This window comes from Pararge aegeria, chromosome 20 (genome assembly GCF_905163445.1).
Source record: "Pararge aegeria chromosome 20, ilParAegt1.1, whole genome shotgun sequence".
NCBI classification, from domain to species: Eukaryota; Metazoa; Arthropoda; class Insecta; order Lepidoptera; family Nymphalidae; genus Pararge; species Pararge aegeria.
The window spans coordinates 12,022,693-12,041,526 of record NC_053199.1 but is presented as its reverse complement, the minus strand read 5'-3'; the positions used below and the strand labels follow the sequence as shown (position 1 = coordinate 12,041,526).

Sequence of the window (18,834 nt, the reverse complement as noted above, 5' to 3'; positions counted from 1 at the left end):
TCTGCACCCAATTCTAACACTTACTGACTGATTGATAGAAACTTAACTGAGCATTAAGAAAGGAATTCTAGAAATCTAACCTTGAGGGGGTGTAACTGGATATGAAAGCTTAAATACAAAAATATTAATAGAGAAGATAATTCCAAATTAAAATTAGGAAAATGTGTAATTTTTGATTGGTTTTCGTAGCACACTAAGAATATTTTTTGTGAAATCTATCCCCAAGGTTATGAAAGGTGGGCTAAATCTTCTATATACATAAATGAAGAATTTTAAAAATCCCTGAATAGCTTATAACCGTCCAATGCTTGATTTTAGACCTCTCCGAACAGTCGGGTTTGACTATAACGGGCGGTTTTTGTTAGATCGGAAAAGAGGACGCTGCTGCCCGTTTTCCGTACCACACACAGACTGCATTTATTTATTTATATATTAATTTATTACGACCAACAACTTACATACACTGTTTATCAAATAATCTTATTAACATGTACTGTATTTTTGTTAATTACAGGTGTAACACATGACACCAATACAAATATTCATTAGCTTGATCATGTAATTGAAATACAGATAGAAAAGTAAGCGGAGAAACAAAACAAAATGAGGAGTAAATAACTGACATGTATATCTACTAACGTCCGCTTTCAATATTCGATGCATCCACAATCCGCCGATAAGCCGCTTAGCAAAGTTGTTATGTATTAAAATTGTATGTACTTATATTTTTTGACAATAACCACGTTGCCCAGCAATGAATCCACAGATTACGGATAGATTGAATACTGAAAATGGACGTTTAAGAATACAAAAATCTATTAGTTTATACAATTTTTATGATAACTAATGATAAAATTAGAAATGTACACTATCAAAATTGCGGTTTGGATGCTTTTTTGTGCGCAGTCCGCTTGCAGTCGGTGTGCAGTTCTATCGACTGCACGTTGACTGCACGCTAGCTGCACGCTAGCTGCATAGTTGTTATGCAGTCCTACAGTCCCAGACAACAGTATCCTGAGCTACCGTCAAGCACATTTGAAATTCAATGTTCAGTAATGCCAAATGTGATCTTAATTCCAGGCGACGAAGGAGTTTTTGGACGCGCTAAGTGAGACGGGCGCGGCGTGCGTGTCTCGGGCCATCGCGATCAAGTTCCTATTGGCGCGCAAGTTCGACGTAGCGCGCGCGCACACGCTATGGCGACAGCACGAGGCCACGCGGCGTCGGGAAGGCCTCATCAAGTTCGAACCTTTTGAAGATCCTCTCAAAAGCGAACTTCAAACTGGAAAGTTTACGATATTGGTGAGCAAATTTTTAAAAGGTGCCAAAAAAACTGGTTAAGTACGAGTACGAACAATCGCGCACGTAGTGTTCCGCAAAAAAATATGTTAGTATTTCTTGTTATAGAAATATATTATCATACGCAATAGAAATACATTATCTGAGAAAATTTCCACTGTCTTATTATCCCATGAAATACAGTCTGGTGCCAGACGGACCAGTTTGTAATAGAGCACCGTTTTACACTTTGGGTACGGAACCCTAGAAAGCCATTAATCCATTACCCGCCCACTACAGGGCACGGGTCTTTTCCTGCGATGAGAAGGGTTCAGGCCGTAGTTAACCACGCTGGCCAAGTATGAATTGGTGGACTAGAAATTCGATGTTTTCCCAGGCCCAAAGGTGGCTTATGTTACTCTCCAGCCTTTCAACTAACTCTATGCCAAAAATGAAATGGATGCGTTGTTTAGTTAGCGCGTAATGGAAGGACAAACAAACAAAAAATAAACAAACACACTTTCGCATTTATAATATTAATATAGTATTATAAATGCGAATTCAATTATATGAAAATAAGTAGTAGTAATAATTTTGCGGTTCCTTTAAACAAAGCGTGTAGAAATGCTAGATACAGATTGGATACATTTGATTAGTCCTTCAATTAGTCGTTATTGAACTTTAACATTACACTTGTTTGTTACAGTCGACACGGGACGCGACGGGCGCTGCGATCGCGGTGTTTACTGCGAACAAACATTTTCCTACGCAAACGTCTCACCAAACAACTTTACAGGTAAATGTTGACCTATATTTCTTTTTAAAGATGCCTTACTGCAAAGAGAAACCTAATAAGATCAGAGGTGCAATTGCTTAAGAAATTCTACAATCTCACCTAATGCCAGTTTTCACTAAAGACGAACAAGGCAATGCCTAAATCATTAACTCGTAATCTAAAGAGATTCCTAGGCATACATCAACCGTTCACCAATAGTTATCACCTAAGAGTTGGTGAAACTTTTTTTGCTAGTGACTCATTCGATTTTGGCGATGCCTAGGTTTAGTGACAACGGGCATAAGTAAGTGCTGATGCATTCTGAGATGGTAGCGGCCTTAACGCTTAGAGTTATGGCAGTTTTTTTTATCCCATCCCCTGATTTGTGGGAGTGTCTGGCAGGAGGCTTCGGCTAGTTACCACCCTACAGACAAAGACGTCCTGCTAAACGATTTAGCGTTCCGCTACGATGTCGCGTAGAAACCGACTAGAGGTATGAGTTTTGTTATAACTGCCATACTCTTAACAGGTTAGCCCAGAGCTTCCCAACCCGGGCACCGTAGAAAGTACTTCTGTACTTAAAAAAAATTATAGTATTTGTGCAGCTGTGTCACAGGCTTGTCCACACAATTGTGTGGAGTTTTCCAAAATTCGGCTAACCCCTGCGTTAGCCCATAATCATCTTTGACCGCATCATCATTTGCCAACGGGTGAGATTGTAGTCAAGGACTTACTTGTAGGCGGCATCGTAGCGTGGAGCTGAAGAAGTGAGAAGTGACGCACTCATATGTAACAAAGCATGAAGTTAATTCGAGAAACCACCCTAGCGAGCTGGTCTGTAGAAGTAGAGCGAATAACATACATAGAAAATTATTATTATCAACTATTAATAACCTACTACAGAATACTGGTTTCTTCTCAGAATGAGGTTTAGGCCGTAGCCCATACACTCGTTTGCAAACACCTTTGAGAACGCTACGGAGAATTCAGGCATGCAGGATTCCTTCCCCGTTAGAGCAGTATGGCACTATTGACGCTAAAAAAAACAAGGCGGATTTGCGAGTTTTTGCGAAGCACGCGCAAGGCGATTATTTTTTTTTAATTTTGTTCCAGGGTCTCGTGTACCAGTTGGACGTGGCGCTGCAATCGGTCGAAACCCAACGCGCGGGCCTCGTGTTCATATACGACATGACCGACTCCAAGTACACCAACTTCGACTACGAGCTGTCGCAGAAGATTCTTACCATGCTCAAGGTAAGTGCCATTTTTATGGAACGTGCTACATTGTGACTTAACAGGTGTGGTGTTTTGTTCGCTAACGCAGCTAGTTCGAAATCGTTGCGTAAGGAAAAAGCGTTATGCTACCTTCAAGCGAGTCGCTCGGTGTAGTTCGAATATTATCTTCAAGCTGTGGCCTCCATTCTTGTTTGCTTACATCTTGTTTTAGTTAAATGTTTTTTTTTCTAGTTGTCGTGTAGAACACAGATTTTTGTTACTAATGGGGATTCCCCGACCGCACATGATTTATTTTATTATACCATCCTGTTAAATTAATGCTGCTTCTATGAATCGTCGACCCTATTGTTTTTACTGGCTATAACACCAATAGACTTTCATACTAAGATTGTAAATTAAACGAAGCCCTTAGGTCCTTCGCCCACGCTTCGACATGTAAGTATAATACTCTTTGCTTTACAAATTTTTGCTCTACATATATTTTCGGCAGTGTTAGTCAATACATGTTTTTTTTTAATTTTACTACTAGTTAGCCCTTGACTCCAATCTCAACTAGTGGTAGGTGATAATGCAGATAAGATGGTAGCGGGCTAACCTGTTAGGGAGTATGGTATTCATACCCCTAATCGGTCTCTACGCGATATCGCACCGGAACACTTAATCGCTTAGCGGAACGTCTTCGTCGGTAGGGTCGTAACTAACAACGGCCAAACTCTCCCACCAGACGAGAAACACAGAAATTTAAGAAATTATATATTTCCAAATTGGCCCTGCCGGGAATTCGAACCCAGGACCTCCTACTTAAATTCACAGCGCTAACCGTTGCGCCAGGGAGGTCTACTGACAAAGGCGTGTCGCTAAGCCATTTAGTGTTCCGGTGCGATGTCGCGTAGAAACCGATTAGGAGTATGACTACCATACTCACTAATAAGTTAGTCCGCTACCATCTTAGACTGCATCAACACTTACAACCAGCTGAGATTGCAGTCTAGGGCTAACTTGTAGAGGTATAAAAAATAATAACACCATGCCAAGTTTGTTGAGGGCTTCTTCTTAAACCATGGCACGTTTGGATCACTCAAAGCTTTAGCTTTAAGTTTAAGATTGTAGTTATCGCGTGAACTAACACATTTTTATGTAATGTATGCATTCAAAGTGCCATTTTATGAGCCTATTTTATAATGGAATTTTGACTTCGACTATTTATATTTATTATTACTAAACGAGATTTAAAGTAAGGCGTTTTATTATATATGTTTAGTATTAGTACGACCTTTAGATACCATTGAACGAAAGTGAGTTTGACTTACAGAGATACTATCAACAAGGTTCGAAAAACATGTTACTAATAAAAACACTGAGTTTTCGCTCTAGTTATTCACGACATTTCGCGTTTCATAATAAGCGATAATTTATTTGTAATATCGGCACATTCGTAATAATGCGATTTTGTGTTTGACCTGCGAGTTAGATTTCACATATTAGAATTTATTACGTGCCCAGTTATTGCATGTCAAGTTGAAATGAGTTATGGGTGCGCCAATTAGTTTACGTGTAGTGAACTCTATTTTAATTTCACACAACACTAACATACATTGCCTGTCGCACTTGCCACGGTATCGTATAATTTGGACTTGCAATTTGCAATTTGCTTTTAGATTAGTCCTCCTGAACGTATTATAATATAGGCTTTAGGTACAGGATATTGGATGGAAGCAGGCTTTACTTTGCGGAATTCCGGGTTTCTTCTTATTCTTAATTTTGATAATATATCAATATGATCAAAATTAAGAAGAAACCCTTTGTTGCACGTATAACATACAGGAAAAGAAACAGTAAGGAGTATACAGTACACAACGTAGACATGCAAAGGCGGCTGCAAGCAATCTCTTACAGGCAACCTTTGTAGATAGGACTTACTTAGTAAGAGAACGGAATAGTACCAAGAGTGTTGATACATAAATACCAAAAAGTAAAGATACAAATACACATATATTTAAAAAAATATACGTAATATACAACTATAAAATAAACATAATATATATAAATATATAACAAACATAATATATATAAGTAGATTTAACCGCACAATTTAAAAGAGAGAATATAAAGAATCTACTTCAAATTCCATCACTCAAAGAGAGGTAGTAGTCCTTCAGACGACTTTAAATATCGGAAGGAAAACACTTCCACGGATTTCAGCAGGCAGATTGTTCCAGAGCATAATTGCCTTAAAGGTGAAAAGACTACTGAAGAACTTCGTGTTACAAAACGGGAGTACCAGACGGTTACCAAGGCGGGATCGAAGGTTGGAATGTTGGAATGAAAGCTTGATTTGCTATACTTCGCGTAAAGCAGGAGAATCTGTATGGTGTAATTTATATTTTTTTTAATGACCAAGCCGATGGTAAAGCTGTGCAACACTTCGCAGGGCATACAAGGAACACGACCTACAAAATACCGCCCTGTGTATGGCACCATGCTGTCTCATTTTCACTAGCAATGTTCTCACAACAATTCGTTTGGAATGTAAACAAAATCCATCGCTACAGATTTTTCGTAATTCACAACGCGAAACGACGCTTCGGAAACTTTAGCAACAAATAAAAACTTGAAATAAACAGCACATTGCCGGCTCTCTATTATTAGGTCTCTATACTACCTATTTTAATACCTACCTAATTAAATCGCTATAAGTTTTACTTAAGACTAACTTTGTGACATGGGTATACCGACTAATAATCTGAATTAATATAACGCAAAAGAGTTTGTTTTTTGTTTGAATGTGCGAATCTTTTTAACATGTTATCATTCGGAGAAATATATAATATTAATAATATAAATAATAATAATATAATAGTAACTCACATCTGATTTTCATAAAGCGTCAGAAAAAGTATAGCTTCAAGAATACAAGTATTAAATTATCCCATGAGAAGAAATAATGCACGCATTTATTATTCAATGACTAAAAATGGTTTTTACGAAGCTTCGATTCACTTCAATCCCTACGAAATCCGTATCACTAAGTACCTACTTACGAAGCATTCGAACTTGTAGGGATGATCACGTAGAGATCACGTGGAGATACTCCTAGTATATTTCTCCGTCGATTTTCAGGCAATTACCTTATTTTAATATCGCTATTGTAGAGTTTAGGGCAAACATTGTATGAAATTGTAGATTATGTACATAACAGTAGGCGAAATTGTCGAGCAGTTATTTTATGATTATACTAGCTGTTGCCCGAGGCTTCATCCGCTTTTATTTTGTTTTTTAAGAATACTGCGAGAACCGTATATTTTTCCCAGATAAAAAGTCATAGGGATGATCATTGTTTTATATATTTTGATTTTAGCCTGATATCAAGGAGTAGTGGGAAAAGATTTGTACTAAAGCTGTAATAATTAAGGATAATTGAGTACTAGGACTACAGACACGTGACGTTTTCAGTAGCCTTTTTGTTTGTTTTTCTTTTTTTTTATAAAATCCGTAAACCATTTTCTGCTGGTATAATCCTCTATCCGGCTCCATGATGTATGTGTCTAGAGCGGTCTAGCTGTTTAGCTGTACATAGGTAAAACACAATAAAATAAACAAATGCATACTTTAAAATTAAAATTATTTAATAAATAATAAATATAATGGTCAGACAGTCCTTATATTTAAAGAAAGATAGATTAAAAGAATAACTTCTTACTGATTTCCTTTCATAAGAAAAAATTCCACTTGTAATATATGTACCCATTGATTGAATATGTTTCTTTGTACCTAATTATGACAAAAGATGACAACAGACTATAATATGCATAAATGAAAATATCTAACTTTCTAGATATTTTCATTTATGCATATCAATGATTCTGAACCGATACTGAATTCGATGTTAACATCCACCGAAATAAAAAACATTCAGGAGCCTCATTCAGCCTTAATTGCATGCAGTTCACTGTGTCCAAAAACGGTGAAAACGACCGGCGCACGTCTCTGTTCACACCCGCGGAATGTTGCAATCTCACAAACTTTTCCCATATTCCCCATTTTATGGTAAACGTTTAGAACATAAGAGGTAAAGTAACTACAGTTAACTGCTAAATGTAGTGAAGTGACTAACCAGTTCAGTGGCGTGCACTTGGTTTCTTGCCAGGGTATGCATACAGCAGGGAAATCGCATAAAACGGTATACGTGATATATATTAATTTAAGGGTATACAGTGCTTTTGTGCATTTATGAAGTGCACGCCACTGCTCCTATTCGAGAAACACTACTAAAGTGGAGGTTTATATGCTTCAATATTAGGCGTGTACACGGTGTCTTAATTCTGCGTTAACATCGATGTATTTCTAATATCGACCATCCCTATAGTATCGCCGTCATATATTATTCAGCGCGCCAAAGTTGTCTCTCGTTACCGGCCTCCGTATTGACAAGTTTGCGGCGACGGATGTCCCTCAACTTCGAACAACTTCCTGTTATGCCACCTACTACGGTGAAACAATAATTTAGGATTAATATTGTGCCGTATGGTGACAACAAATCAAAATATAGTTTTCATCACCACTGCAGTTCTCGCAGGTGTCGTACGAGACGATTAAGGGAATATAACGGAGTTGCGGAGTATGTACATCAAAGTGCCACCTGTGGGCCTACTTGAATAAAGATATTTTTGACTTTGACTTTGACTTATGATGTTTTTGTCTCAAGTGGTGATAGTCTGCAGGTTGGGGCTACGGCCGTGTCTAATTTAGTATTTTCATAAAGGACTATACTCTAAACGAAAGCATTTCATATTGCATGGTAAAAAGACAACGTTCGGCATAAAAAAAAAGAAAAGCCTAAGCAAAAGCAAGCAATTTATTGTACAAACAATTAGCAAAATATAATTAATATATAAAACTATAATGGAGTGGAGTGCAAGTCGTTTTTTTTATTTTTTACCTATTTATATTACGAGGTCTAAATCGACCCAGTCTTTTTCAGCACACAATAGAAATGACACGTGAAGAATAGATTGATAGAAAGCTAGTAACATTATTAAATTATGATTATAGCAGCTTTTGCCCGTGGCTTCGTGTGCGTTTTTTTCGTTTTTCTTGAATCATGTGTGAAACGTACATTTTTTCCAGATAAAAGGTAGCCTATGTGTTAATCCAGAGTATAATCTGCCTCCATTCCCAATTTCAGAAAAAAATCTATAGCGTAGTTTTCGCATGAAAGAACAACAAACATCCGTCCACCGAACCTCACAAACATTTTATAATATAACAGTATGATAGGATTTGGCACTTGTTTGTTTATTTATTTGTAACCCTTAACTGCGAACTCGACTAGTTCGCAGTTCGCTTGACTGCTATATCAGTTGATAGCCTTTTAGCAATCATTCAGTTGGCTAGGTACTATTCTACTGGTATAATCACACGCAGAGCTACAGATTTTATTCTGCTGGTCTGTTACCACTGGCGATTTAGAGTTCCGGTACCATGTCGCGTAGAAACCGATTAGGGGTAGGAGTTTAATATAACTGCCGTACCCCTAAAGGTTAGCGCGTTACCATTTTAGTCTTTAGGTCATCATTTAGCAGCAAGAGAGAATGCAATCACAGGGCTAACTTGTAGTGGAAAAATAAAGAGACATACGTCCTTACAGAGCAGATATGCGCTGTGTGCCCGAATTTTATTGTCGCGATATTAGAAACGCGCATTTATTTAGGTACTATGGGCCATTGTATCGTCACCATTGCTATTATTTCTAAACAAATCGCCTGCGTACAAAGTCATGTCGTGTACGTAGCCCCCTTACGTCTACAAAGTTTGCTACAGTACTGCAACATTAGTTTCTAAGTGCAGTCGTATTAGATCACCATTAAAAACCCATTACCGTCCCACTACACGGCACGGGTCTCCTTTCAGTATCGGAAGTGTTTAGGCCGTAGCCCAGTTATTCTACAACTTAAAACCGATAGCATTATTTTTTATTATTTTGATAGGTGTCTCGAACTAAGCCAAATAATTAATTACCTGTGGCTGTACAAGACATGTAATTGTAGAGTTACGTGTAGTTATATGTAGGTATGCATTAAGCGGTGATAGCCGAGTGGGTTGGACTTCGCGAAGCGGTGATAGGCAAGTTGGTTGGACTTCGCGAAGCGGTGATAGGCAAGTGGTTTGGACTTCGCGAAGCGGTGATAGCCCAGTGGGGAAAAAGAAGTCGAAGTCCTGACTTCTTTTTCGGGGGCGCGAGCTCGAATCCCAGCACGCATCTCTAACTATTTTAAGTTATGTGCGTTTTAAGAAATTAAAAATTCACTTGCTTAAACGGTGAAGGAAAACCTCGTAAGGAAACTTGCATACCTTCGAGTTCTCTCTTGGAGAGATGATGTGATGAAGGTATATTATATCAGTTTTTATAATAACACTTGTGTTAAATTACTACGTTGCGTGACGTGTTAAAATGGCTAAATTCTAGCCGTCAGCCGACAGCTAGAATTAAGCCATTACTCTTACTGACTCGATGTCGTAGAATTACGCCGCGATTTTAATGCTAAGATATGCGCTAGCCTGAGATGAAGCGCACTGACCTGGAAGAGCGCGCCTACACGTCATTATCATCACCTCTATATATCGCACCCTCGGTGTAACGCTGGCACTTCTGCAAATAATATCAAATAATTTAGCATAGCAAGCCGAACAAATATATTTCAATATTATCTAATTATCTAAGCATAACATAAATCGCAACATTTCTTTGAATTTATATTAGTTAAGTTAGCGAAATCATTTCTTTAACGGAAAACATGGCGTGCCGTCGTGCCATATGGTCGATTTTACTGTCATTAGATGTTTAATATCAAAATACTTTTCCCTCATTCATTATTTTTAAAACGAGAAATTTAAATAAAGCTGATATGGTACGGAACGGTATAGTAGAATGGGCAGCAGAGTCCTCCGTGCTGCTACTACCAACTTCTGCGATGACCAAGCCGCCCACTGTGGTGATTATGGGAAAACCCTGTTATATAATATATAACAGGGTTACCCTGTAACCCTGTAATATAATATTGTGCATTCGCGTTCAGTGATCATCATTAAAACTAATGTGAATGATCATTGTTTATTATTTTTTTAATATATTTAATTTTTTCCCCATATCTTATAATGTTAGCCATCACATGCACATTGATTTGTACAAAAATTAAAATATTCCATGCGATGTAAATTTAAATATTTTCTATATGCACGATATCGGGGCTGTTTCTAATGTAATTGTTTCCTTTCCGGTTTAAATCACGCTGTACTATTTGTACAATCGAAAATGACGTAAACGTTCCCTCATAAATATGAAATTGAGCGACTACATTTGCTCGCTATATTATTTTAATACATTCAAACTCGATAGCACTCTAACATTATGTTGACTGTCACAATGTTTATAATAGATTGTGTTATTGTTGATATACCTGAATATAATACAATGTGTATAATTAAAATTAAATCGGGCCTAAATGATGAGAGCATGATGCCTGGAAGGCTTCAAACGTGGCTAGTTACCACCTAACCGAAACCCCCAACCGAAACCCCCAACCGAAAACCGCAACCGTCAACGAAAACGTGCCGCCACGTGATTTAGCGATATAATAATATACCTAGTAGTAGTAGAGCTATTTCTGCGACAGAGCTCGCTCGGGAACTACTACCGCCATGTAGGACGTGTTTCTTGCGTTCCCTGCTACATAACCTATGTGATTCCAGGCGATTGTTTTCCACTTATCATCAAGTTGGCCATCTGCTTGGTCCGTCAATTATAAAAATGGATGCCGCATAGCAACCGTTTTTTGTAATTGCCATACAACAACAGGTTAGCAATCTAGTAACTTAGACTGCATTATTACTGATCTCCGAGTGGGATTGCAGCCAATGCCTAACTTATAGAATGTAATAGAAAAACTTTATTGCAACACAACACAATAGGAAAAAAACAAGGAAAACAGTAACAGTACTTAGTGCTAGGGTGCAAAGGCTTATAGTAGAAAATAACAAAAATTAGGTACACGAAAGTCATTCAAATTGGTATATCGGCAAAAAAATTTAAACGCATGCCAATCTTATCAATATCCATACTCCCATACTTCATCATCATCATCCTAACAATCCATTCCATGCCCACTAAAGGGCACGGGTCTCCTCCCACAATGAGAAGTGGTTAAGGCTCAGAAGAACATCAGATACTTTTTAGGCCGAAATAACAGAAGGTTACAGCGGGTTTAAAAACAATCACCAACCGCACACTGTCTAAAAAATGTTTTTAAATCTAAGACCTAATACAACATTATCTTTGAATATAGAGTAAGTTATTCACAATCCATGTTTAATAATGCGCAGTAATCCCATTTTAGTACGACACTCAGTACATAATTCAAAAGTGTTAAAATTTTATGACCTGTTCAAATTAATTTGAATACAAAGCCCACTTTTTTAGGTCACCCCGGTTTAAACCCAAAACAACGCGGTGTTTTCTTTTCACAAGGCGCGCCGGTGCCATTTGACTTATTAATTTCCTTTTAAACTTGTTTCTTTCCCGATTCCAAGACCTACGTATTCAGTGAAAAGTCGTAGGCTGAATTTTCCGTAGCGCAGTGGGTGATTGGGCGGTTTCAGGCGCGTAGGTACCCCGTAGCTGAGGCGGGCGCCCGAACGAGGGATCGCCTTCTACCTACGTCAGTCGAGCTCGCGCCCGTGTGTCGATCGCACGTGTTTGTATTGCGTCCGCCCGCTCCATAAATATATGCCGATTCACGTCCAGTGCGGATAAGTTAATCCGAATTCCACATATCTTATCGCTGTAACGTAAACTGATAGTGACATATCGTGACCTGTACTTCATTCGGTGGACGTCTAACAGGTGGCGATTGAAGCAGTGTTATTTTTGGTTGTTGTTGTCGCAGAGTGTAGTGCCAGTGTCCAATATCAAAGTGCCAGGACTGTGGCAGCAGCTATTGTGGATGCCAGTCGCCCGATTATAACGCACTTTACAATGAAGTGACTGCGGATCGATAGGGCCAACAGCTGAGCCGATTGCACTGTTCCCTGTTCAAAATACAAATTTATAAGGTAAGCTGTTGGTTCAACTACTAGTTTGTTTTTAAACAAAGTCTGTGTACTTTCTCTAGTAACGCATGAAAACGTTAAGGTGGCTTATGAAAGCGTTATGTTTAGCTTTCGTGGTTGATAAGCAGCGCCAGACGAATCTTCCCCTTAGGTAAATACATCCTTACCCAAAACATTTACCCAATGTTGTCTCTTCCTTTCATTTATTTGTAAAATTTGCTCACGTACTTCAGTTTATTTATAATAATTTGGTTGTTCAGAAGCAAATGTCCAAAATATTATAAAACTCTCGATGTTTATTTCAAATTGAATGATGGCTTATGTAAGTGAAGGGTTCCGTAGGATGTTCAAAGTGTCCCATTAATATATTTTTCATTGTTTTATCGCCACATATTTATTCCGAATTTATCGCCATGTACCTTGTCGATAAGATCAGGTCCGAACGATTTAAGAAGCGCATATCTTGCTAAAAATAGTGCACGCACTAAAGAAAGTGGTGATAGGACAGTGGGTGTCCAACCCACTTCACTTTCGGGGGGCCAAGTTCGAATTCGAGCACGCACCTTTTCTAAGTTTTGTGCGTTTTAAGAAATTAAAATATCACTAGCTTCAACGGTGAAGGAAAACATCGTGAGAAAACCTGCATGCCTCAGAGTTCTATATAATGTTCTCAAGGTATGTGGAGACGACTTATCCGCACTGGGCCTGCGTGGTGGACTACGGCCTTAACCCCTTCTCATTGTGGGAGGAGATCCGTGCCCTGTGGTGGGCCGATAATGGGTTGATATGGTGATGATGATGATGATGATGATGACTAAAGAAATTATCAGTCTACACGCTTTAAATCATTGGAAAACTGTATCATAGAACAAATATTTCTACCAAATCTCCACCAGTCTTCAGGCTGTTATTTAAGGGCAGATTGACAGGACGACGTTATAAGGGTTCTGATTGAGATACCGAACCCTTAAAACCTTCAATCAATCTGCCAAAAGAGGTATTTCACGACGTGGATTATTCCCAAAGGTACAAGTTAGGAATTGTTAATTACTTTAGTTTAACATCCGAAGGATTAGGACTTAACTTTTAAAATTCGTTTAATAAATTATCCAACATGTCAAGACTCCAAACATATGTAAATACGAAGTACAATGACCAAAAGTACAGCCACATTAAATCGTGAGAGTTAACCGCCATTCGAGGTTTTATAAAATTTGTTAAATGTGCTGCCATTGTCTGCGAGTACGAGTGTTTAACCGTTTTATTATTACTTAAAAAGAAACAACGGGCGGTGCGGTGAAGCGCCAAAAATATATATCATTAAATAGAACTAAGAACTTACATGCTTATTTTAAGCTTTCTCAAGTTTCAACTTCTCACACTATCTATCTAGTCACAAGTCCATATACTCCAAAGCAATTACGTTAAGCCTACGTTTGCCGTTTTTTGCAAAGCGATTAATTATATCCGAACACAGCTTTCAGTCAACAAAATATATGTTATAGAATATTCATAAGGCGTATCTACGTATTTAAATATTCTATTATAGGAGAATGTAATTACCATGTCACATGAGTTTGTGAGAGACGTTCTTCGTGCGGAGACAAAACTTATCCACCCCGAATATGTCATGACGATGTCCTTTCAACCGCTAAAATTAGGATGAAACCCGCATAATTCCTTAGAAACCGGGGCATAAATTTCACTCCCTATTTCAGAGAATATCCTGAATGCAAAGTGATGCTACAATAAACGGTATTGCAAAATGGCGTTTGTTACAAATGTCATTTTGCCTATTGCTTCCGATTAGTTTTACATAAACTGGTTCCGAGCGCTAATAACAAGATGTTTACTATCTTGGTTTATAACAGCGTAAAACACTACGGGGTCTATTGCCATGAATAGAAAATCTGGTTATTAAAAATTAAAACATTAAAGGGAAAAACTTAAAATTTCCAAAAGTATTGGTGGTATTCGAATAAGCGCGTGTTTTTATTTTTTATATAACACGTTACAAAAGTGTAACATTGTACACCCAAACATATTATCCTGTGGTAAAAAGCCAACTGTTGGGTATAACGGCAGCACACTACTACACACGTGCTACATATTTTTATATACAAGTCTAGTAAATAATACATTTAATCGACCATACTGGTACCACTTAAACAATTATGTATTTACTGCAACACTGCACATTTCACTGTCTAAGGATATTCCGCCGCAATGACGTCGCGCCCTCGCATGTCAAGGCTTTCTGCAAAGGAACATCTGTTATGCATTATTACGTGGTACTGTCAACGATCGATGTGGTTGAGGGGTTTCAAACCGTGCAGGGATATGTTGATTTGGGAAATACGTCATTCACAGTTTTTATTGCATGCTATTGCACAACCACATAGATACATGGAAAGTTTTATAGAAAAGGTGTACTTAATGCCGGAGCATATTCTTTCCTTCAAAGTTTTATGTGCAGGGATAAAGAGTGTGTGCCTGTGAGGGTCAAACCCAAATAGTTATTAAATTAATAATAATTTATTGCCAGATATAGCAACATAAATGTTGTATTGCTTTGAATCGTGTGTGGAACGTGGACTGTTATAATTGCTCCGAAGATTAAATAGAAACTGCTATAACAATGTACCTAGTTTTGAGACTACTACAGCGTTTATGTAGATCTAATGAGCGAAACTAAATACAGATATTTAGGCACATTTGGTGTAACAACCAACTTTTATCAGCTGCCTGCGTATGAGTAATTAGCGCTAATATAATGGCTACGATAGTAGTCGGAACAGTGAACATATTTGCTAGAGACGGTAGATTTGGGCGCATTATTTAGAGATAGGGTGCGTTTTTATGTTTGTGGACTGGCAGGTGTGAGCGAAAGTATGAAATACTTCGCAAATTATGTAAAATATATAGAATTTTTTTATGGATTCAATCGATTGGATTTTATGGAATTTGATGTTGGAAAAGAGCAGCTAGCAAGAGCTCATTCTTGTTTATTCTATAAAAAAAAAACCGAGACGTGGTCGTCTGCATGCTGAAATAATTATGGGATGATGATGATAATTATATTCATTGTGACGGTAGGTTTTGTTTTCCTTAGTTAACTTAAAAACGTACTTTAAGAGTTTAAAACGCATACCCGTTACTGGGTTTAAGTCATAGATTTTTCACAAACCGACACTTTTTTTGAATTATCGTATTGTTTTAGCAATCTGTGACGCACCATAATTGTCTGTCGTGGTAAATAAGTCAACCGTAGGAAAATTGCATGAAAAACAAAAGGATATTATCTCATCTTATCTATGACTATGAATAAGTTTATTATTTAGTGGTTATATTTAACACGTGGCTGGAGTTTTCCTTATGTCGTAACTGGTGATTCAAGTATTAATTCAATCACTAAATTTGATTTATTCTATTCTTTATAAACACATTCGTAAATAGAAAATTCGAAAATGTAATAACACAAACCAGGAAAAAGTAGGTCCTTGGAAGAATCAGAGCTTTATTTCAGTACATCAAAAGATAAGTTGTGCATGTGCAATTAGAGCCAGAGTCCGAAAATGAAAACAAAATCTATCTTTGCTTGCTTAATATGGTTAAAAGTGTAGCGCAGGTTTAAAAAAGTAACAAAACGTTTTTGTTTAAACCTGCACTAATTGTTGTTGATAAACTAAAAGGAACAGTGAAAGCTTCGTTTGTTTTTCCCGTTATAAGCTAATTGAGTTTTCGCTTCTCCGCTTTCGAATATTTATCAAAAGGATGCAAACGATGGACTTCCTTGTTGATTGGGCCGAATTCTCTCGTATTCACAAAAATTTACATAAAAGTTCGATCGTGCATCCTAACGCATAGAAAAGGATCTGCCGACCAGATGGATTAAAATGTAGGGTATAACGTACACTCGTAATAATAAAGTTCGTCAGCTGTAATTATAGTCTTAACACACAGCTTAACCGTTTTTAATGGGACTTTTATAGGCAAAAGGAAGACTTTGCAAGGATTGTCAAATAGTACGTATATTGGTATATGTCTACGCAGCCTTAATTATGTGCCCTAGACCTATACCACTTCCATATAATAACATCATACTCAAATTAGAGGGAAACTGGAAACAACCTCTGTTATAGCGCTATTCCTTTTTATAATTTTTAATAATATTTTGTACAAGAGCAATAAAATAATAAGAAATAGGCTGGTTTATTACCGCGGGATAGATTAAAAACTTCCCAGTTAGGTGAAAAATCTTCCTATAGCTAAGAAAGCAGTATTTTCCAACGCACGAACGGAGTCGCAGGTAACTGCTAGTCTGAAATATAATTTTTGCGAAACGTTGTCGTTGAAGAACTTGAAGGACGCATGTTTCCTATCCCCGATTATTAAATTCCTGACGGAATATTCCGTCCACGCCAGAAACTTACCCACAATATATTATGTACATACCTATTGTTAATAATATGGAGGTATATTGTGTAACCACGACTGTTAAGTGTCTGAATTTTTTCTCTACTTATTCAATTGCATAAATTTGAATTAGCTATTCACTCTCGCTTCGAGTAATTTTGTAAGTAGTTAAATTGAAATATCATTGTGTGATGCGCATATTTTCTAAGTTAGTTTAAATAAAATGTGGAGATTCGTAGTGCAACGATGGACGATAGGATTCTGAGGAACCGGGGTTGAAGGTCGCAATAGTGAAAAGTTCCTATTACGCCGCTTCCTACTCCGCCGATCTCCTCTATGACATTAATTCTACGACGCCGCGCGTTTTAGTTCCTATACATTCGTTCCTAAAACGCCGTATCTCACCTCCACGGTAGTTTCATTACGTCGCTCCCGTATCTGTTAAACTCTTACAGTTTTGTTACTTTATGAAGGAGGTAGGTATAGGGAATAGCATCATCGGTAGAACCGCCACTGTGTGGACATACAATTTCATATGTATCACTAGGAACCGGCTCAAGACCGTGTAGTCTTGAAATTACAAAGAACCTATGTCCAGCACTTGACATGATTATAGTCCGCCACCAAAAGAATGCAGATTTTACTTATTATACAAACATTCAAGGTTTGGCAAAAAAATATGGAAATTCTTCGTCTACACTTCTAACAATTTATTTCCTACGAAAATACGGCGGGCAAATTTCGTATTATATTAACATTTCTAGAACAAATAAAGGCTGCCAAGCAGGTAGATCTGCGTGACGTCAAGACGTGTGTAACTTCACGCTCTCATTCCTCCTGCAGGATGCTAAGGCCTTTGCCCTTCAGTGGGCGTGAATAGACTTCCCTGCTCTAGGTATCACGTTGCGTTGACTAGTTGTTGCTCTACGTATTTTATTACAATTTGCATTAAGAACACTTTTTCTTATAAGTGGGCAAGCAATTCAATGACTATAGAAATCTTATACCATGTTTGGAGAATTAAGTCAAACATAACTTAGCACGTTTAAGTTGCGCACATTTCGCGATCGATCGCGAGCCATCTTTCGATTTAAGACGATCCTTAAATCGAAAGATGGCTTTGACACAACAATATTTTAAAACACCCATAAAACGACACCACATTGTGCGTCATCGATAAATACTATTTTCTTTCAAGATTTTATTGGCGTAATTATATATAATGATACCCTACGTTAAATTACCTACAGCATTCTAGTACTAAAAGTATCTGAGCTAAGCCACGGAAAAACGCCGAAACTACAAGGGTTCCTCTTTGACACAGGAACCCTAATAAGTTACATTAGTAGAAGCGAATAACAAAAGTGAATGAAAACTGTACACAAATGAATATAATTATTGGTTGCAATATCAATCCAATTTGCGCTGGCCAGTTTGTAACTTTATAATTTTGTTAATTTTATTTTAGGTAAAATTGTTTAGTTGCCATAAATTATCTAGCAATTTACAAGCATCTTCTAATCAATGGGCTGATGAAACAAGCGCGCGACAAGAGAATTTAATCCAAGGGCGCTTGATTGGCAATTTTTCACTAGAGTACTGTCTGCTTGGTCGGGCTATACTATAATTACTTGGCTGGATGAGGTTTCCGTGTCACCTACTTACGTTGAGTCTTTCTGATTAGTTATGATCACATGTTATTACATTTACTTTATGCAATAGATTGCTTATATATTGATTTTTTTATGAATACAAGTTTTCCTGTCAGTTTGAAGTAAAAGAACGATTAAATCGCCACTCAAAGTACTTTAGTTACGCGTTTTTACGATTACAACCCGGAGACTTGATAAAAATGCAAGTGAGTTTATTTTAAAACATTTAATTGTTACTTATAGTTTATTCAACTGGCATTAGCGCAAAAGTCGGATATAAGGTTTTGTCAAAATTGTTAACCTCAATATGTTCAGATTGACCTCGAACCTAGCGTTCGAGGAGAAATTTTTCAAACCCCACAAGGAAAAATG

At 37.5% G+C, this 18,834-nt stretch overlaps 1 protein-coding gene across 2 annotated transcripts in view; it reads left to right on the top strand.

Moving 5' to 3' along the window:
• Window positions 1–18,834, top strand: part of LOC120632674 (tyrosine-protein phosphatase non-receptor type 9) — a 105,694-nt gene that overhangs the window by 12,871 nt on the left and 73,989 nt on the right. For both annotated transcript variants that reach the window (XM_039902626.1, XM_039902625.1), the window contains exons 2-4: window positions 1,081–1,302; window positions 1,985–2,074; window positions 3,167–3,307. In XM_039902626.1, the coding sequence (XP_039758560.1) occupies window positions 3,242–3,307 (66 nt within the window). In that variant the 5' untranslated portion in view covers window positions 1,081–1,302; window positions 1,985–2,074; window positions 3,167–3,241. The remainder of the gene's footprint in view (window positions 1–1,080; window positions 1,303–1,984; window positions 2,075–3,166; window positions 3,308–18,834) is intronic.